This window comes from Channa argus, chromosome 1 (genome assembly GCF_033026475.1).
Source record: "Channa argus isolate prfri chromosome 1, Channa argus male v1.0, whole genome shotgun sequence".
NCBI lineage: Eukaryota > Metazoa > Chordata > Actinopteri > Anabantiformes > Channidae > Channa > Channa argus.
The window spans coordinates 16,029,915-16,052,412 of NC_090197.1; the positions used below are offsets into that span (position 1 = coordinate 16,029,915).

At 39.9% G+C, this 22,498-nt stretch overlaps 1 protein-coding gene across 5 annotated transcripts in view; it reads left to right on the forward strand.

Annotated features, from left to right (window-relative positions):
* Positions 1-22,492, forward strand: part of runx1t1 (RUNX1 partner transcriptional co-repressor 1) — a 54,583-nt gene extending 32,091 nt beyond the window's left edge. For 2 of the 5 annotated variants that reach the window (XM_067501279.1, XM_067501299.1), the window contains exons 2-11: positions 676-813; positions 2,283-2,524; positions 4,916-5,005; positions 8,529-8,710; positions 12,560-12,822; positions 13,673-13,770; positions 14,272-14,467; positions 14,936-15,004; positions 17,434-17,663; positions 18,243-22,492. In XM_067501279.1, the coding sequence (XP_067357380.1) occupies positions 676-813; positions 2,283-2,524; positions 4,916-5,005; positions 8,529-8,710; positions 12,560-12,822; positions 13,673-13,770; positions 14,272-14,467; positions 14,936-15,004; positions 17,434-17,663; positions 18,243-18,563 (1,829 nt within the window). In that variant the 3' untranslated portion in view covers positions 18,564-22,492. The remainder of the gene's footprint in view (positions 1-675; positions 814-2,282; positions 2,525-4,915; positions 5,006-8,528; positions 8,711-12,559; positions 12,823-13,672; positions 13,771-14,271; positions 14,468-14,935; positions 15,005-17,433; positions 17,664-18,242) is intronic. The other 3 variants (XM_067501290.1, XM_067501320.1, XM_067501310.1) reach the window with 3 other exon arrangements.
* The last annotated feature ends 6 nt before the right edge of the window (positions 22,493-22,498 follow it).

The window sequence follows — 22,498 nt, forward strand, 5'->3', positions numbered from 1 at the left end:
GTACTGAATGCACGTTACACTACTTCTCATTCACCCATTAACAATCACACACACTTTCCAATGGGGGAGCAACTAAGTTGGGGTTCAGTGTCTTGCTCAGGGACAAGAGTGACAAGAGGACTCAGGGATCGAACCAACAACTGTGGGATTGGGGGAAGTTCGCTGTACCTCCTGCGCCACAGTCGCCATGTGTGTGTGTGTGTAACGTGAACTGCAGTTGTTTGCAGGGGAGGGGTGAAGTTGGGGGTTGTTGTTCTATATAGTGGGCATGCAGGATGGCACAGATGGTAATGGAATGAGACCTGTACTCTGCAGATTTACATTCCTCTCTTGGGTGTCTGTCTGTGAGTCTGCTCTTTCTCCCGCCCCCCCTATTTTTCTCATTTGACAGTCTGCGCATATGCATCAGTCTCATTGTTGCAAGACACGCACACATATGACGTTATGAGCCATCTATTTTCAGAACTAGTCTGTCTGGTACAACCTCACAGACAACCTTTGTTATCTAATTAAATCCTGCTGCTCTGTAAGTGCAAATGATTATATAGCCCTTCCTAGGCACACAGATGTGGAATGTGTTGGCTAAACCACTGTTTATTTCCTGTGTTAGGCTACAGGCTTTGAGGCTTGGTATGTTATTATAATTTCTACCTTGTCTTCTTTTTCTTCCTTCAGATCGCACTGGGAAGCGCTCCACCATGCCCGACTCACCTGCAGACGTCAAGACACAGTCCAGGTTGACCCCACCCACCATGCCTCCCCCACCTAGCACACAAGGTGCACCACGCAACAGCTCCTACACCCCCACAACTTGTGAGTACAATGATAGTTATAGGTCTTTGTGGTGTATACCATTAAAAAAGTATGTTAACATGAGTACATCCTCTTTAAATGATTGCTGATTTAATAGTTGCTGACAGTAGTCTATTATTGAGTAGAAAAGGAGACGAACATTACGATCAGTGCTCTATATCACAAACTGAACAAATGAATATGAAAGTTTGAGACAACAAGTACTTAACGAGCTGGTCATTTACCACAGTGGAGGTGCATTTACTTTATACACCAGATCAGTCAAATACTTCCAACTGTAAATCAGTTTTAAGGTGACAGCGAATCTGCTGCACATCAGACAGTGCAGTGGAATTCCACACAAGAAAAATATAGGCAGCAACAAAACAGTTGTTACACACATGCTCACACATGCATGCACTTGCAATATCCCCAAAACTGTCTTAACAATTTGCATTGAGCTTTTCCAAATCCAAGTCATTCCCAACAACTCTTAAGACAAATTCATTAACACCCATGCTTACAACCAGTTGGAGGTATGCCATGACGTTTCACATAGCCTGTGACGAGCAAATTACACCCCAGTATTCACTTAGAAGTGCACACTCAACCACTTGCATGAAGAGCACTAGAATCAAAGAATCATATCAAAATGCTCACAGCACTCAAGTCCGCTTTACTAGTGCTGTTTCTCTGCAACAGAGGCAATATTTTGTTCTCTTTCAACCACTTTCCCTTTCTTAGTTTCTGGTATGTACTTTCTCTTTCTGTCTCTTTCTGTCTCTGTTGCAAATGCTCACAGTCTGCAATTAACATCGGGGCTTCCATGCCATGAGGGAGGAAAGGCCCAGCTCTCTCATTACGCATGCCGACGGTTTTAACAAAGGAGTATGCTTTGATTTCCACCCAACGTAATTGTTACCAGATGCAGTTTGAGTATCTCGTCTCTCTCTTCTCTTTACAGTGGCAGCTTTGGACGCTGGCCAGAGGGGGAGTGAGCAAATCGCTAGTCAAAACCTAATCTCATTAGAGAAAAAGCTTTATGCCTCCTTGTATTTCTTTGTGCACCAACTCCCCCATAGAGACACACACACACACTGCTCCTGTGCTCTGGCACAACAGGGGGTCACACTGCCCCTGCTTGTTTAGATTGCAGGAGAAAGGGAGAGCGAAGCGACATGTCTTCAAATGCAGAAATATGTTTTTTTGAAGACAGGATGCCACTAAGGATCAAACAAGCCATGATTGTAAACAAATTTTAAGGTCTGTGAATGTTTTCAGGCTAACGTATATAATTTCAAATCAGTGGTCAGGTCCCCATGAAATTGACCTATGTTGTTTCCATTGTTGGTGTTTTTTAAAAGGGGCACTCAGGGTCTTAGATTATTTTAAGTGATCAAATCAAGAAAGAACAGCGTTTCTTTTGCACAACAGTGTGTTTCTCTTGTTCTGTAGTCTCCTAACACTATTCTTGTTCTTGTCGTACACAGTAACCAATGGAAGTAGCCACTCTCCTACAGCCCTGAATGGCGCTCCATCTCCTCCAAACGGCTACAGCAACGGTCCCAGCTCCTCTTCCTCATCTTCGCTGGCCAACCAGCAGCTGCCGCCGGCCTGTGGTGCCCGGCAGCTCAGCAAGCTCAAGCGCTTCCTCACAACTCTGCAGCAGTTTGGAAACGACATCTCGCCTGAAATTGGCGAGCGGGTCCGCACACTAGTGCTGGGTTTAGTGGTGAGTTGTTACTGTGTATGTAAGCTTTATTTCAGAGGGCTTTAGAGTGAAAATTGACACCAAGAACAAGTGAATCAGTAAGTAAGCTATTTGACAATAATCCTTAGCATTTGTGCAGCACCTTCAGATGGAAGGTGTTTACAGGGTCCAAAAGATTCAACTGGTGTCAGTTTGCTGTCTCAGTCAGGGATACAATAATAATGTACACTCTTGCCCATTAAGTGAGACTTAATTTTCACCCTGATATGTTTGGAAGAGATTGATCGATAAAGCTTTGAGAAAACATAGCCCTTATCTATCAAAAGTAAATAACATTGTCATAATATTTTCATGAGAAGAGGTAAAAAATTGTTTATTCCAACTCTATGGGCAACACTGTACATAGCCGTATTTTAGGGATTATCTTTTTTCTTATGTTAGAAACTGCAACCGCCTGGTCCATCAGATATAGGAAATGTGAAATAAATGAAAATGTTTGACTTCTGGATTGATATCCTTTTCTTCTTTTTAAAACAATACCTGGCCAAACAACTAGTGTGGTGTTTCCTTTAACAAATGAATTTAAAGCATCAAACTACCATTTTTATGCATCTGATACAGTTTGGCTTTAACTGCCACAAGACACTGACGAGACTATTCACACATTTTATTTAAACGTTAAACTAATGTTATCAAAATGATTAAGGCTGTGCAGGGGTCATTTTCATGACTCATGAGTATTAAAGTCTATTTTATTTGTTTATTTATTTAACTAATACTGGTATCAGCATTATTGATAATTACACTTGATCACACTCTAAATTCACCAATTAGTCAGTATAAAAACAACATGTATGCAAGTAATAACAGAGCTGAAGCTTTGAATATGTTAAATTACAGCATACAACAAGTGTTTCTTCACCGGAGATAAGTCATTAGCAAAAGAGCAAATACAAATCAAGCCTGCAAAAATTTAAATAGATGTCTCCTAAAACATTTGATGAGACAGATGTATTTCTGCAGCTTAGCTGACACGGTTATATCAAGGCTATATCACCGGGAGCATTTCATATAAAACACATTTGCAAGTATAAAGATTTACCACATGTCTGTGTGATCTGAGAAAATGTGAGCATAACAAGCAGGGAATACAAAAATAGTGATTCAATGTTGTGCAGAAAGGAGGAGGCAGAGAAGATGGAGGGAGGATTTTTTTTAATTAGCCACACAGAGCATAGCCTCCTTTTGGCTTCCCTATGTTTATTTTTCTCACCGTCTGCATATGCACATGCCTCTCCTGTGTCCTTTTGGCTTGCCTACCTCCCTCTCCACATCGCTCTCTTTCTCGCTTCCTCTCTCGCTCAGTGTCTCTCTCTGTCCCTCCCCCTGCCTTATTGAAAAGAGTGACACCGTTAATTAGCTAGTTGTGTGCTGGGGAGAAGGAGAGAGGGAGACTCAGGAGGTTTCACTAGCTGTCAAAAACAGCCCCTACGCAATCTGGGCGAACAGATGTAAGGCTGAATGAAACAAAATTCAGGTCTGGGAAATAACGCTGGGTGTGGGGAACAAAAATAATAACTGCAGGTTTTTTTATGTTGTCTGTCGCGCTTGATTTTTTTTTCTTTGTTTGTATTTTTGTCTGTTATATAGCAGATTTGTCTCCCATGTGCATGCTCTCCACTTTCTTACTCTTTATACTCTTTCTCTATACCCTGGGAATACTTCATGTTGAAAATTAGAAATAGCATCACTGCTGTCACCCAAAGAAGAGACAGAAACTAGACATTGCATGGGTGTTGAGGTTGACAATCCCAAATGCACACACGCATACATGTTTCCAGTTTGCAGCCATACAGAAAGTACAAATTCTCAGTCAATCTGCTGTAGTGTATACTGTATTTTGGCCACCTTTTGGCATACTGTCATAATATGGACGCAACAAAAAACTTAAAAACATAAGAATGAATGTCCAAGTAGAAAAGAAAAGAACAAGAAACAAATCCTGTCACTTGTAATGTTACTAAGCTAAGAACCAAGAAACTCAATGTACCAACATCTTTTGCAAAATTGGACAGACATTAGGAAACGTACAGAAGAAACTCAAAAGCCCAGAAACAGCCATTTTCTAGTCCATGTTCAAAATGAGCTTACTGGGGGGAAAATGCATGTGTTTTGACATCATATTTTTTGATGATGTGACTCTTGCATGTGTATTTGTTTTGTTAATTAAAGGAGATGTGTTTCTTTGTTTTCTGTGGCTCTCATCGCTGTGGCTTACCCATATGCTTCCTATTACAAAAATCTGAAACACTCGCTCTAGGCCAGGATATAGCGTAGCTTCCAATAAGTAATATTATCACTTAATGCTTTCCAAATGGATTCATGTGTTTTTTGTTTCTGTCTCTCCTCCAGAATTCCACACTAACCATCGAAGAATTTCACTCCAAGCTCCAAGAAGCCACCAACTTCCCTCTGCGACCCTTTGTCATACCATTTCTGAAGGTAGATGTTTAAATATACAGTTACTACAGGTTTGCTTTGCTGATTAACCAAATCTAGAAAACATTTAGCAAGCCTAAATCCAGATGCTCATTCTTATGTTCATGACATCTATCTTTATTTTTCCCCATGTTTGTGTCTGTCATTTCCTTGTAACTCTTTTTGTCCATCCTGTGGCCAGATATTTTCTTTCTCTTTGTGCTTTACTAGTTTTGCTGTACAATATTCAAAATGAAAAATGTTTTTTTAAGAAACTTACTTAACAAGCTGGAACAGAGTATGATGAATGTGGTTTTGGCACAAGGACGATATCCTCTTTCATGTGTTTGTTTCCAGTCTTCTTCTCCGCTTTCTCTCGAGCTTGTTCTGCCATCAGTTCTTCATCCTGCTAAACCACAATTTCAGAAAGTATTTCCCATTTTAAGCCATTAGCGTGGTTTATTACCAGTGGAAGGGGCATTCCCTTTAGTATGTGGACATGCCCAGTCTTCAGCCCATTTTTCATGCTGTGCCTTGTTTTTAGTTTTTGACACAGATTCTCAAATCTCCATATTTGAGTCAGGGATGCTGTCCTTTCTGTGTCAACAGTGGAGGTACTGGCCATTTGTTGACAGTTTGCATCAAATAGGTGCATATTCTGGATGTCTGTAGGATTTGAGAAGCTAAAGATGTGAAGAGTGAGATTGCTGTAGTGGCATTATTTGTTTTGGAAGTCAAAGATGACAAATGGGACTGTGGTTCAGATCATGTTATTGGGTTTAAATGAAGCGGAGATCAATATCAGCACTGCACTGAGTGATGTTTTACACAGAGCTCACTTGTTTGTATTACATTACTCTAGGAAGGTCCTCTTTGACTTTCTCACCTACCTTCTATTATTTATTTCTGTTTCTGCTCAAATTTTCTCTTGACTATTCTACCTCCTCCTTTTTATCTGTTTTCTGCCCTATCTATCTCGCCCTGCTCTGCTCTCTTATAAAAAACACGACACTTGGTTCTCAATGAGCACAATATCTTCTCACTTTTTGCATATGTGTGCATGCAAGTGGGTATTTGCAACTATGTGCACATGTGAGCTGACATTCACAAGCTTATATTACTCACTGAGGTCCTGCATAGAAATGGTCCCATTAGAACCATCGTTACTGGCTGCTAATGATACAAATGGGGGCTTTGTGCTCTCACTTTCTCCTTCCGCACATAACTCACTATCCTTAAGTTTTTTCTTTTTTTTTAATTCACCTTTTTATTTCTTTCCTGTCTCTGTTTATCTACTGTTCTCTATCATCTATTCTCGTGTCCCTGCTTCCCTTCTCCTAATCTTGCCAGATGGTTAGTGTATCACTGGGATGGCTGCGGAATCAAAGATGCAACTCTTTTTTTCCCTCCATTGCTCCTTTTCTGCCTCTCTCTCTCCCCAGTCTAATTTTAGTGTCTTCCCACTGCGGGGCCTTTAATGCCAGCTACCATATGGTAGCAGAAAGCAGTTGGAGGTGTGTGGGAGCTTTATAGGTGCGTTGAAGCACAGCTGCAACAATGCGCATCAGGGCTCAGTGTTTTTCATTACACTAATGTTAGACCAAGTCGACCCCTCCATCCCCCACTCCCTTCTCTTAATACTAAACCACAAATTGGTTAGGACTCTTTACAGGAAGGATGCAATCATAAACCACACAGCACCACTGACGTTATGTGTTGGCGGGACGCCCGCCACACAAGACAACAGGGTTACAAAGTAACAATGTTTCTTTGTTTTTAAGATGAAGTTTGCTCTTGTTTCAGCTGTCAAGTGCTTTGTTTTTCTTGTGTCATGCTGAAGTGTGAGGACTCCTATGCAAGAGAGGAATAAACATGTTGAAGAGTGAGTGTTGGGATAGGAAATAATTGACATAGGACTGTACAGACGTGCAAAGCTGCAGTCACCTACCATCTTCTTCAACAGCCAATTACACAGAAACACAAAGTTGATGAAGTGCATCATATCCTGAACGTGGCAGATTCTGACTAGTTTGTTGGCACCGTTTGACAAAATGACAGATCCAGTATTTTCACAATAAATCATCCCGAGCAGATTTTAGCCACGGCTGCTGAGCACTACTTGAAATTTTAGCTTTTATGCAAGTGCAGATGTTGGTTACTGTAAGTACAGTACATAGAAGCAAACCCTCATCATTTATCTAATGAAAAATGAGCCACTCTCTTCAGTGGTTTGCATTTCTTGACTCAGTCTTTTTGTTAATGCTTCCCACCTCTCTGGCAATTAGGATGACCTCTAATTAATGAAAGATGAGTTCACCTGGGTCAAAGCAATCTTTCTTCAGAGGGTAATTATGATCATAAACTATTAATGGGCCATTAACTTGGGCAGGTAAAGCAGAGGCCAGTGCTTGGCATTACTTTTACCACAGCCTGTATGATTATGAAACATAAATACCACTACACAAATCATGGTTGTGTTTGTGTGTATTATTTCTGTACACAGGTGGCAACGACATGGTTGACTAGTCAAAGAAATGGAAGTGAAAAAATGGGAAACATAAGGAAAAAGAAAAACAAGGCTCAGAAGAATTATGTTACTGAGAACAAAACAAAGATTAACAGACCAAAATCTCGGCCTCTCCAAAGGTTTTTGTGATGTACCTCACCAAAATAGCCCCCACTTTCATTCTGAACCTGCCTGACGCAACACTTTCATCTTCTTGCTTCAAAATGTACCCCATCAGATGTCTTTGAAGTCTAAGCTCACATACCTGCATGATCTTGTTACTCTGCACAAGAAAGCAGGCCCCCTTGTTATGTCGAAGAGATTGAAATAGGTGTTGTTTCTCGGAAAAACGTATATTTATATATACCATAGAGAAAGTGGTAATGGACTCTGGGTCACTGGAAGTGGTGGTGGTTCAGTGGTAATGAGCAAACACGGGTTAGATGACATAGAAGAAATGGATGTCTTGTTACCTCAAATTGATGTTTTTGAAATGAAAAGAATGTGAAAAAAAGCTTATATTGATTTCAAAATTCTTATGTGTGAGTTAGGGCTTTGTGTTGTTTTTGAATATTAAGGAAAAGTAAAGGAAGTATTCTGTCTTATGGGATGTATTTCTCAAAATATTACTTTTTCCCTACCTTAAAAACATCACTACATGAGATTCTCCTATAGCGTATTTGCACTTTTAAGGACGTTTCAGTTACTAATGTGTCAATGCAGAAACAATCGTATAAGAAATCGTATTTGATTTTAAAAATTTCTTACATTGCATTATTATTTCTACAAGGTGTGCTTGTTTAAGATATTTTAGACACCTCAGCTGAGGATCTCAACACATAACTGTTGCTGTTTTGCAAATTAGTCAAAGTTGAAAAAATGTCTTAGAAAGAGGAGTGAGTGACTAAACCTGTAATTTACTTTGTTCCTTTTTTTTGAAATGCAAAAAGGGAACCCATATATTGTTGCTTTCATTCCCATCACACTGTAGTGTAGCAGTGTAAATTCCCTCTAATAGTTTGGGGTTGTTCCCATCTGTAGGCCAACCTGCCACTTCTCCAGAGAGAGCTGCTGCACTGTGCCAGGCTGGCCAAGCAGAACCCTGCTCAGTATCTGGCCCAGCATGAACAGCTGCTCCTGGACACCAGCACCACCTCCCCAGTGGACTCTTCCGAACTCCTGCTGGACGTCAATGAGAATGGCAAGAGAAGGACGCCTGATAGGTGAGTATTGAAGTATAATTTAAGCATATATATATATAGCATATATAATATTCTGAATTAAAAGTTCAGAATATTGTGTGATTTTAGCATTTAGCAGGCTTTAATTTGGTTTAGAAAAGTTGCATAGCGAGAAGGAACAGGATGTAGAGTTCATACATTTATCAGCTCCAAACATAAAGGCAGCTGAAGCTTTTTACTCCTCTATTATTTGATTTCATGTATAAATCCCTTTGAGTCTGCCAACACCCCCATGCGCCCATATATTACTCCACAGATACAAGCTGAGGCAACACAAGGCAACAGTGTGATGTGTTAATGTATGTATGGGAAGTGTCTGTCAGTGCGCCACAGGGCCTCATGACTTGCTCTATTGGACATCTCAGCTCCTGGCTCCTGCTCTTAATGGGCCAGAACTGAGGAGAAGAACAGATGAGAAAAACAGACCTGAATGAATCTAGACACAAACACAAAAGCACATACACACACATCTCAGAGAAGGAAAAAAGAAGGAAAACAGCGAAGACAGCTGCACTGTAATGAAAAATGTGGATGTGTATGAATACTTCCGCTCTGTGTGTTTTTGATACCTAAGTTATAATTTGCTTCCATGCTCGATTGGGTGTGTAAGTACAGAGAAAGTGGATCTCCCTGGTTTGGTTCAACACCCCACCCTAAATCAAATCATTACATCCATTTGTTGTCACGGACTTTAGTAACGACTTAGTGTTCTCTGCTCTAATGGACAAGCAGTGAGACGTGCCATAGTCCGCTTTCCAACAGTCCTTCCCAAAGCAGCAAACAGAGTAATAAGCACGACATACAGCAGTTAAAACTGGATCCAAATCCCAGCCCCACAAAGCAAATTGAATGAGGGAGAGCAGCAATACAACTAAAACATAACATCTGAATGTGTATATCTCCATTTGCATTCTCTTCAAAAATCGCTTTACAAAGGGATTTTAATAAGCACAATAGTAACTGACAAAAAGCTTTTATTAAATGAAATTAGTTACGCGTTTATAACTTTTGGAAGGAAGTTGTGAGCTTGTGCCTTTGCTGCGAGTACAATGTGTGCGTGGTCTTGAAATAAAGTGTAAATCCTGGGAGCCCAAAATTTTTAATATGGGTATGGGAGATGAGAATGTACTTTTTAGATTTGCTGAGGGACAAAAATGTCAAACATGATATTAATAATTCTCACCTCTCTTTTCCCCCAACAGTCAGATAGGCAGACTTTTTTCTGTAATACGTGCATATTTGCAGGCCGTCTGGTGCATTGGGGAGTGAGCTTAGGGGAAAAGGTGTGTGTGTGTGTGTGTGTGTGTGTGTGTGTGTGTGTGTGTGTGTGTGTGTGTGTGTGTGTGTGTGTGTGTGTGTGTGTTTGTCTGTGTTTGTGTGTGTGTGTAAATGCGAGACACATAGACAATATATATGAAAAAGGTAAGTAGGCAAATGCATTCAGTGAGAAAAGTAGTCTTTGTTATTGTGGATGTGTATGTGCATGAGTCTTTATCCAGTGTGAAAGTTTAAGAATGCCTCATGTACGGTATGTGCACTTTTGTGTTTGAGTGTGTGTGTGTGCCCAGGGAGATGGTTTGATAACACATACAGATGAGTCTCCAGCACCAATACAGCTAGCTAAGCACCTCTGCTTTTCTGCTTACCATTGCGCTGCATTCCCGCTTACAGTGTCGAAATATTGGAATTTGAATGGGAATCCTTAATTACGGAAAACAATACGCTATCAGTGCATCCTGATTAAAACTAGTGTCCGCAGAAAATAGACCAGGAAAAATGCAATGCAATATTCATGTACGATAAAAAAGTGTAGGCGAAGGTGCAACATGACAACTACAGTACCTGTGCTGGGGTTTGCAACATAAATTTATTATAATTTGGCATAATGTCACTGCATTCATTTCCTCAGTGGTACACAGCATATTTAATCACACCAATCTATTTTTTTTTTTACAATGAAGCTGTTTTCATTCACTGATTTATAAATTATTATCATATTAATTTACCTTTCACACAGAATGTTTATATGACATAAGAGGAACGTTCTGTTTCTATAACTACATATATTGCAGAACATGAGAAACCAGGAGGCATTGTACTAACATATGATGAAATTTATTTATTTGAAGTAGGGATTTTACAGGTAAAGGCCACGTCTAATGATGTTACCAGATAGATATTTATCAATTTAAAATACACTGAATGTGAATGTTAGGCAACCTATGAACGTCGCCCTTCCGACACTTTTGCAGCATCAACATACAGGAAAACACAGAGCAGAATGTATTTTCTAAGGAGGCTAAGGTCCTTCAACATCTGCAGCACCATGTTTTATGAGTCCATAGTAGCAGCTCCATCTTCTATGCTGTGGTTTGCTGGGGCAGAAATATAAAGGTGGTAGACAGTAACAGGCTGGACAAACTAATAAGGAGGACTGGTTCTGCTCTGGGGAAGAAGCTGGACCCTGTGCATGTTGTGGCTGAGAGGAGAATGTTGTCCGAACTCATCTCAATCCTGGACAATAGCTCCCTCCCACTCCACTGTGTGCTGGCTCCACAGAGGAGCACTTTCAGCCAGAGACTGATCCCGTCAAGTGCTCCATAGAACGCCACAGGAGATCCTTTCTCCCAGTGGCCATTAAACTGTTCAACTCATACCCTTTCTGTATGAAAGAGGGGACTTAATGGTCATAATGGACCAGTAGTAGTGTTTTTTAATTTCATTTATTATTTTTGTTTAATTTATGATTACTCCTCTGGCTGGCTTATTGATCAATAGTGTTCTTACTTTTCTACTTTTCACAATGAGAGCAGCTGTAACAAGGCAACACAATTTCCCTATGGGATCAATAAAGTTTTTTTGAATCTTGAATCTTGAATTGTGAACATGTGTGTACTCCAGTGCCTGTAGATGAAAATATTGTTGTAGCAGGAAGGTGGTAGAGACAAGAGTGTGTTTAGAGGAAGGGAAGAATGGATGGATGAGTCGAGGGAGGCAGGGATAGACGGACGGATGGAGTGAAAGAGCATATGGAGAGCTGTGGATGAGCATTAGGAGCCCATAAAAACAGCTCATTAAGAAGTTCAATCTGTTCATTGGAGAGAGAGATGGGGAGGAAGAGAAGAGGGAGAGAAAGGAAACTGGAGGATTGCAGATAGTGGGGGGGGGGGTTGGCAAGATTTAACTGTGAACTGACAAAACTGAGAACTCACACCGACACACATGTGCAAGCATGCACACACACACAAACACACCTGGCCACATTAATCTTGAGAAGCAGGCTAACAAAAATCCACCTGATCCCCTTGAAGCTACTTGTGTGAGCACACATGTTCGAGCTTTTGTCGTGTGTGAATGTGTGTGTGTGTGAGTTTCTGTTGACACACCTTTATTGCAGCACAAAGGGGCTAAACAGTTGTTCTGATGATATGCTTCACATTTGGCTCTTCTATATAATAACTGTAACAGACCAACGAAAGCTATTTATGCCTCTGTCCTCTCCACTCCCTTCCTTTTACTTTTCTTATGATCTATTTTGCAGCAAGGGGTGTTTTGTTATTTGCCAGGACCAGGTTGTCATTGTAACAAAAATGTGTTCAGATCTGGCAACGATGCAGCCATATGTGCTCTCATATTCAGTCTTGAAATCTTATTTGGAACAAGTAAACAGCAACAGTAGGGTGAAATTATTCTGCACATACTTAATACTGTGCATTTGTTTTAGGATTTTTATAAAAAAAATGATCTCCCTTCATTTTTAAAAAAAAGCCTCAACATATAGTGATAGAAGCAGTGACAATAAAATACAAATTTAAAACTCTCTCCACCCAGAACCAAAGAGAATGGCTTTGAGCGAGAGGGTGCCCTGCATCCAGATGTTCATCCCAGTAAGCGACCCTGCACCATGAGCCCTGCCCAGCGCTTCAGCCCATCCAATGGGCTCTCTTACCAACCCAACGGCCTCCCTCACCCAGGCCCCCTCCCTCCACAGCACTACAGACTGGACGACATGGCGATTGCCCACCACTACAGAGACACTTACAGACACCCTGCCTCCAATCATCGGGAGATCCGGGAACGAGCCAGGCCCATTGGTAAGGACATGAGGGAATATGGAAAGGGTTTAAAAGTGTTTGTGAGCATGTTTCTATTTCTGTACCTTTAGTTTTTTAAACAATAAGCAATCCCACAACATAACAGTCATTTTCATAGTCAGTAATGAGTAATTTTACTAATATTGATAATTGGTTTGGCTGCACCTCAGCTTGCTTGTTAGTACAGCAAGTTTGACAGACGGTCTCTCTGGCCACAAGGCCTCACAGAGCACGAATCAACTCAGTGGCAACCTGATGGCTGACTGAAGTAATCTCAAGTGAGATGTAGGAGTGTAAAACTGGACATTTGGCAGATGATTTTATTCAAAGTGGGGTGTAAAACAAAAACAAAAATATAAGTCAGCGAAAAGATTTACATTGTGGTGTGACGAGATTAAAAGCTTTGGTTTCATGGGATTCAAGTGCGTGATAGGAAGGATAGGAAAATATACTTTTAATAGTTTCACTTATTAGTGCAGAGAAAGTTGTAGAAGTACATATAGACACAGTACTGTTGTATTAGAGACATTTTTCTGCATAGACTGAGCCTTGATGAAGCTGTAATGATGACTATGTCTCTAAAAATAGGAGAGACATTTACCATGTCTCGCCTTGTGATGGATGTTTATTGGACTAGAAGCTCAGTCGTTTGAGTTCTGCCTTCGGGGTAGAAGAAAGATATTGAGACAGCAACGAACAGAGAAGGGAAGGAAATATAAAGAAATAGATGGAGAGAAAGTGCCAACCAAGGACGAATAAAGGGTAGATGAAACTGAAGGGTGGACTAATGTTACGTTGCTCCTCTGTACCATACATTTGAACGTTGTTTATGTGTCTTTCTGTCTTCCAGGTATTCATGCAGGCACTAGGCAGGAGGAAGTGATTGACCACAGACTGACAGACAGAGAGTGGGCTGAGGAGTGGAAGCACCTTGACCATGTAAGAAAAGTAATAAAATTTTTATTACTATACTTTAACGTTTTGTCTCTGTAAGAAACACAGGTTATATGAGGTCTCATTTCAGTTTTACACTGAAGTTGAAACATGCTTCTGACAGTGTACTGTGTGTTTCTGGTGCACTTTTTTATCTAATGTGAAAAGAAAATGCATGTTGTGTGTGAAAATATATAAAAATTGTTTTATATAAAATAAAAATACTTTTATATGTTTTGTGGAAGTCTAACAGTCATGATGTTTTACAAAGTGCAGTCATGTATGTGCACCTGTGCATGTAAGTATGTCAGCCTGTAAGCGGCTGTCATGTAATAATGGCTGGATTATCCATATTATTATTATTAAATTACAGTTTAATTTAATAATGATAAAATAACATGACAGATTTAGAGGGGCATAATTAACTGTGCCACCCATCACCATTACTGAGTTACAATCAATATAGCATTGTCTATGTGTAAACTCAGCGCTATGTCCGTTTCCTTTTACCCCCAGCTGCTGAACTGTATCATGGACATGGTGGAGAAAACACGGCGCTCACTGACAGTGCTGCGGCGATGTCAGGAGGCTGACCGCGAAGAGCTGAACTACTGGATTCGACGATACAGCGACACTGAAGAACTGAAGAAGGGTGCTGCAAGTGGCCAGTCAAGGCAGCAGAACCCCGCAGCACAAGAAAACGCAACAGCAGGTAGGCAATTACCCATACTGAACAAGTACAGCATTAGGGGGATTAAAGGACATAATGGCAAATAAATAAGTATCTATATGTTTATGATGCTGCTTTTAGCCACGGTCCAGGAGCTTTTACTCGTCGACTTATGGTGAATCTAATATAAAACTGAGTTTCACATACTTACTGGATTAGTCTGTTGAAGACTTTTTGTCTATTTGAACAATTCTTACCATTCTTTATAGGTTTTTTATGGGTTAAGTTCTGTTCCTTAGTAACCTCAACTATTTCGCTTCACTATATACATACACCGCTTCACTGAAAAAAAATTGGATGTTTTATCTTAATCCCTAAACCTTTTGGTACAAACACCACTGTAACATCTGTTCTAAATCATGTCGAATTTCTTGACTGTATTTTGTATTATGTGATGCAAAACATGGGTTGATCTACAACTATTATGCCTGTGTGCTTGTGTTTCCCCAGAAATTCACAGAGAGCTGCTGCACCGGCCTGTGTCTGGCTACGTCCCTGAAGAAATTTGGAAGAAAGCTGGTAAGCAGCACTTTCTTTTTCACCTCTGTAGTTTGGAGGAATTTTACTTTGTAGAAATCAAGGCTATCTTTTTTTACCCATATGACTCACGGCTGGGAGTGGATGAGAGGCGCTTCTTCAAACCTCATTCTCCCATCTCATCCCAGTGTAGTGTGCAGTCTGCAACCTCTTCTCTTTGTAGACTGGAATTAATGTGTCAGCCTGCTCTTAGAAAATCATCTATTTTTGATACAGTAGGATTTTATATTGTGAGAGTTTCACTGTTGCTCCAAATATGATGTCAAGTCATAAAATTATTTTATTGGACCAGTCAAATAAAAAACATTAGTAGCTTTTACAGCTGGTCAAGTGGTTTCGGTGTTGAAAGTACAGTAGCAGATAGTATCTGTGTTTTATAATAATCACATTATCGATAGACACTGCAGGTCTTCTATTTAACAAAAAGTGATGTAAAATGTGCAGAGCCAACTATTATCAACTATTGAAGCTAATCTGTTTTATAACATCTTTCATTAATTGCTATTAAGGTAGCTTACACAAAAAGCATCTATAAACCTGCTGATGCAGCTGCAATGCCCATTATGACTGTCCCGAAAAACTACGAGAATTTTCTGGGCTCCGTGCTTGAGGAATTCACTTTATATTCATCCTTCGGTGATACAGTATATCTGCTTTTTAAACCCCTTGGAGAAAAGAAATTGTCCCCTTGCTTGACCAAGCATGATGTGTGAGATACTCAGAACAAGTAATATGCATTTAAATTGAATTGAGTTCACCATCGGGGTTCTGCCTGCTCTCCACTACTCTCCTCTTCTCACCAGCTTTGATTGATCTTCCATCTAAGGCATTTGGTGTGTAATCACAATTCCATGCACAAGGCGTATATCACACAACACCAGGGCAATTTCCATGACTTCAGGCAGCACAGTAGGTTAAAGACAAAACCACCCTAGTTTAAAAATGGAGCTCAATCACAATGGAGAAAAAATGTTCCTGTCTTCAGAAAAGTGCACATTCTGTCTGGTATTGACAACAGATTTAACATTTGTAGTACAAGTGTAATTTGTACTAAAGAAATTAAGTAAAGTGGAGCATACTTGTCAGACATAAAGCTGTATTTATCTTTTGTCTGTAGGCTAAAATAGTGCCTGCTATTTTTCATTCTCCCTGCATTCCTCTCAGTATTTCTGCTAACCCTTTCAGTTGCATATATTCTGACTGAGGAGAGACTAATTTAAATGTGACCCAGGGAGGATTGCAAAACAGGATTTTTAACACAATGGAGAGTGGTGGTGAATATATCTGTTTGAAATGGGCAAAATGTTTACAGTTGGTGATAAATATTCAAGCACCTTGCACGGTGTCCTACCAGTTTCCCACTTCCCGCACCACATGGGCCTCTGGGATCACAATGGAAATGCATAATTTAAATATAAATTGCCTGATTTGCATACACAATTAGTCAAGTTACAGGCTTGATGGGAGCAAACAAAAAGCCCTCCTTTTGCTTTGACGTTCAGTTTGAATTCCACCGCTTAACACCCGCATGGCGAGGTTATTCACACAAAACAAGTATAAAATAACACACAGCTCAGAAGCAAATTTTCTGACTGATTACCAAGGACTAATTGGTTTAGGCTCTTGTATTAGGGATGGTTTTCAAATGTGTATAGATGGCTAGATAGATAGTTAGGAAGACAACTTTTCCAATAAAAAATTCACACACTGGTCTGTTAAAGGTTCTACTCATTTAACGGTTGCTCTCATAATAATATACTAATTAGGGGCGGGTGTGCATATATAAATCCACACAAATATAAGTGTCTGATTTATTTAACAAAAGAAACTCATGAGTCTTATGGCTATATTGTGTTTATATTGCTTAAATTCTCTGTATTACAGTCAGAAGTACTCGATTCCTAAAGATGATCTCTTATGGGATTTAAAAACCTACAAACTATACTTAATGTAGTTTTGTTTGTGATCATCTCCAGAGCCCACAGCTACAGAGTATGTCTCGGATTATTTCCTAATCGAAAACTAAGTGACATTGTCAGTTTTATGGTTACTATCTTGCAGCTCTATCTTCCAGATGTCTTATAGATTCATCAGATGGAAAACTTCTAATAATTTTATTAATCTTTTGGCAGATATGTGTTATTATGCAACTATGTAAAAAATTTTAAATGAAACAATAGTTTTAAATGAGTTTTAAATAATTTTACTTTATCTAAAATGTGTATTTTCGTGTAATTGCAAACAAAAAACACCGCTCTACGTTGAAATTAAAATTTGCCATTGTGAGAACTGTTGATATTCAAAGAGAGTGATGTCCCAAACAAAGTTAGACACTAGTGACCTTTAACATTTTGCAGTCTACTCATTGAAAATGAAGGCGACAGGATGATGTAATGCGAACTACATTTCAGGTACTGGAGGCTTGACTACTATCTCCACACTCTTTCCAGAAGAGGCAGTGAATGAAGTGAAGCGGCAGGCCATGTCAGAGCTGCAGAAGGCTGTGTCAGAGGCTGAGCGCAAGGCTCACGAGATGATCAGCAGCGAGCGGGCCAAGATGGAGCACACAGTGGCCGAAGCAAAGCGCCAGGCTGCTGAGGACGCGCTCTCCATTATCAACCAACAGGAGGACTCCAGTGAGGTAGAAATCAAGCAACACTTACCCTGTCTTTAGATGATCCTCTTGTTTAGTTTCTGACCGAGCTGTAAAAAGGAATTAGCTTTCATTTACTAAACACCATTGAAGTTTAATCAATTAAGTGCGTGGGTAATATGGCTCATATCTGACAACTGCAGAAGTGATGGCGATGAGAGAGAAACATCCCAGAGGAGCTTTCAGAGAGAGTTGTAACCCTGTTCTCATGTTTCCTGTGTATATGCAACCAACCTGACATGCTCTCCCCACAGGAGCAGGATATATATGAGGCACTAAGTGTAATAAGAGATGTTTTTTTCTGTCTGTGGCTTAAAGAAAGCAGAGACTAATGATATGCAGACTGCTTCACTGATATCTGTTGCTAATCTTTGTATCCTGTTCACTAGTTCTCAGTTTGATGTGACTGTTTGCTGTCATTCATTAAACATACAATATTAGTATCATTTTGTGTCAATAGAGTCATAAAATAAAGGGGGGCTTGATTATATTTTTGACTTTCTGATTGTGAATCCTGCTGCTATATATTTTTTGTGTTGGTTAACTGAGTTTCTGTCTGTTTGTCAGAGCTGCTGGAACTGTGGTCGCAAAGCCAGTGAGACATGCAGTGGGTGCAACACAGCACGCTATTGTGGCTCCTTCTGCCAGCATAAGGACTGGGAGAAGCACCACCATGTCTGTGGTCAGACCCTTCAGGCCCAACAGCAGCAGACCATCCAGCAGCAGGGAGGCGTTACGGGGTCAGAGACCCCTGCTCCCATCAGCTCCTCCGCCTGCACCCCAAGCAGCGGCACTGGGAGCCCGGCTGCTACTCCGCCTGCTGCTACCCCTCGTTCATCCACCCCCAGCACCCCGTCCTCATCTGCCCTGGATGGCACACAGCGCTAAGAGACATACAAACAGACAGTGTAGGCGAAGACCTCCAGGTCCTAACAGCCAGCCCTCAGCCCCACAAACAGCATGACTGTCTACATTGCCTTGCAAAGATGCTAAGCTAACATGGCTAACAGAAAGAGATGGCAATGCTTCTGTCTATCTTAGAGCGTAGTCATAGGAGGAGGAGGAGGTCCATAATCAGGTCATATTGACTTGCCATGACTTTAAAGAAACACAAGGATATTCTTTGTTTTGAATGAATGAATTTAAATATTGACATCCTCTTATCATTACACTTGCTATTCTTGTTGTTCGTTTGTCATTGTGCTTGTTGTTGTTAATGTTGCTTTCATTGTAGCTTATTATTTCCTCCTGTAAATATAAAGAGACTGAGCAGTTTATTTGACCTCCCCTTTATTAAATGTTTTTATTTTCCATCCTTGAATAAAAACAGATTTCCTTCCTGTACCTGGGACATGAGACTAGAAAACCTCAAGACATTTTACCTGACAGCATACCAAGAGACAAACAAACTAGAAAGCAGAATGACAGAAGTTACTAACATTCTTTGTAAAGAAAGAAACTAGGTTTAAAAACCCTAAAAGATGCACAGAAGGATGGATAGATAGACAAGTTTGCTGCTGGAAAGGGAGGGGCTGAATCTCTGGTCCACAGACCTCTATGAAATGGGCAGATGTGCAGCAGATTGCAAGCAGAGCCAGCTGTTCAACCAATGTTATTTCCCTCTCACTTGTAATAATATCCAGGTCAGTGGGCTGGGAAATACAAATCCGTCTCCCTGAAGGATGTAAAAGGAAGAATTCTTGGACAAGATACAAAACTACTTTGCCCACTGCACATGTGGAGGATGTACTGAGTACAATTTACATGTGCATGCTCAGTGGATCACAGAAGCTCTCAAACAGGAAGTGAAGTCATCATTCCCACAGGTGAGACTGTCAAATCACCTGGACAGCAGCCGCTGGGCCACTCAGAGCTGACAACCTACAGTGTAGACTCACCCCAGATGCTCCCCTCCTGTCTTAACTCTGAAAAGCAGTTTCATCTTTCTTCATGTTCTTATTCATTTTCTGTAGATGTCATGGTGTTTAAGACTTCTGTCCTGTGGTGTCATCAATGGTTATTTATTGTATATGTGTTGGACAATTGTGACAATGCATAGTACTTCAACCAATCACAAATCTAAACCTTTTATAATTCTCTCTTTCTCTCTCTTGCTGGTGCAAAAAGAGATAAAAAAAAAAGTGTTATCTTTTTTCCCAAGCTGCTTTTCTATTTTGTGTAAGTCGTAGATCCCTGGTAGTTCTATAAGTTTTACTTCCCTTTGTCTTCAAGAAAAGACAAGAGCTATATCTCAGAGCTGCTACTTGAGTCCGAACCAGATCTTTTCTGAGAACTAGCATGTTGCGTGGAATGCTAACGTAAATGTTTTATACAAGGGACATACTTAAACGTATTTGCACTGTCACAGAGGTTATTTTGGCATGCTTCTTTTCAGCATACTTGTGTTGTCGTTAGAGCCATAACTCATCAACCATTTTGTATGTAGTGATAGCATTATCTGTTTTTGCATTTATGGGAATGGGGGGAGTTGGAAAAATGTAAAATCACCAAACCCACTTATGTTTTACTTGGCTTATAACAAGCCAACAAATGCGGCCATAATGTTTTTTGGATAGTTACAGACAGTGCATGCACATTATTGAACGTTTGTTAAATATTAGTTATTTTTTAGAAAATTGAAAAACAACCAAAAAAATTACAAAAGAAAAAACAAAAAATAAAATATTCTAACGAACTAACTTTCCAAATGCAGAGGTGTAGACTCCGATTGACAGCTTTAACACTGCAAGGCGCCAGGTAACACACAGTATTAACACTAGAAATACACAACAAAAACAGCCAAAGACTGACACCAAGGACCAAAATTCTGATTTAAAAAAATTTCAAAAAAGGTTTCTTCTCACAAACATTTAGTTAGCTATTTTTGCAGGTTTTGTTCACACATTCATGTGACAAAACCAACTTCAGTGTCATGAAAGTCATTTATTTTAATTCCTCGTGGAAACCAATGGCACTCATCTTTCATTGTGAAATGAGAAGGTGTGACCTAAACATAATGAACATTTTGCGGCAGTGTTACATTTTAACTGGAGCAATAATCACTAATGTGACTCATAATTTCTGTGACTACTTTGGGAGTAATTTATGAGATGTTTTCTGGTCTAGTTTGGACATTTTCTCATTACACAAATGTCAGATTAAGTGCTCATTTCAGCTTTAAAAAGTTAAGTTCTTTATTCCTAAAGAGGTGAATGTGAGACTGCGCTTTCACACCGATGCCATTTATAGTTGTTTTATTTATTTGTACCAGAGTATGTCATTTTTGGGATAGATAATCAGTAGCAGTGTTGTTGTAAACCTTCAGCATTAATGAAACAAACCTCTCATTCACAGTAAAAGAGCACTTACCCTAACGCACACAGAAACTCTTCAGCCCAAACAACCTGGTGCTACACAGAAGCGCGTTACAAATTCTGACCTCAAGGAACAAGTGGAGGCCCGGTTTGCTCCCTCTGTACTTCCTCATCTATCCCTTGTCGTCTAAAGTACACCTCTAAAGGGTTAACCAATCCAAAAAGGTGTCTGACACCCTACTCGCAACTCCTCAGAAGCTGTGAAGGAACAGCCAAGCTGTTTTAACACTAGTGTATTTGAAAGTATACATCAAATGACTTGTGTGTTCATTATAATCAGGGCAAAACCTGGGTGTAAAAATGTTTGAAAAAATAAGGAAGCAAACGTAATTGCTCAAGGGTTCTTTGAGAAGCTCTATTTTTTTCCTTCTTCCCTCTCCTATGTGCGTTTTGCTACAAATTCCTCCGTGGCAAACAAGTCTCACTCTACCTCTTACAGCACGATAAGAGCATCAGTCGCGGCGCTGATACTGGTCTAGTCGAAACCAAATGGGCACAAGAGAACAGGAAAATAAAAAAACCCAAAGTCGAAGCTCATACAGCTGCAAAACCATATCACTACTTGGTAACAATGCAGACCTCATAAATAAATGACACATAAATGAATACAAATGAGAAAAAAAAATGAAAAAACTTTTGTTATGTTCCTTTATGCCTGTGGCATTTTTAGAGTGCATCAAGAGTTTGAATTGTTTGAACAGATTTTAAAAAATGTGCTAATTTTAAAGAAAAGTGTTGTCGATTCCTATTTCAACAATACAAGCTAAGGTCACAGATAATAAACGTTTCTCTCTCGCTCTTTTTTCTCCTGTTTCCCCATTCACCTTTTTCTCTTCTCTTTTGTGAAGACATGCTAAAGTGCTTGTCGACTTGTCAGCTGGGCTAAATTCAAAAAGAGGGGATATGCAAGAGGTAAAGCTTGTAAAAATCAAACAAAAAAGATTAAGGCTATGAATTTAGGCATGCCTGTTTTTCACAATAGAGGGAAATGTTATTTAAATTTCCTATTTATCAAGAAAGATTGGGAAAATGTTGGGGCCAACAGTTAACAGCAAAGGCTGTAGCATCAGTCCAAGGGAGTAAGTTGAACTTCAGGGGTGGGGGGTGGGGGGTGGGTGGGCGTTCACTTGATAAACATTTATTGTGAAAAAAAAGCTCAAATGATTTCAAGTTGTTGTGCAATACTTAACTGAGACATGAAAACCACAGGTTAGTGGTAGGCTGACACTGAGCGGTCCTTCTATCGCTTAGGGTCAGTGTCCTCTAGAGAGCTTTCCAGTCTACTATGTCAGAACTGTGGTTTCTTGTTGATTTTATTTCTTTTTTGTTTCTTTCTTTATTCTTTTTGGGCTGTAAACTATGGTCTGTCAGTCTGTGAAACTTTGCAGTATAATTCTGGTATTGTTGTTCTCTTTACGGTGTAATAAATATGTTAATACCTGCTTCAGA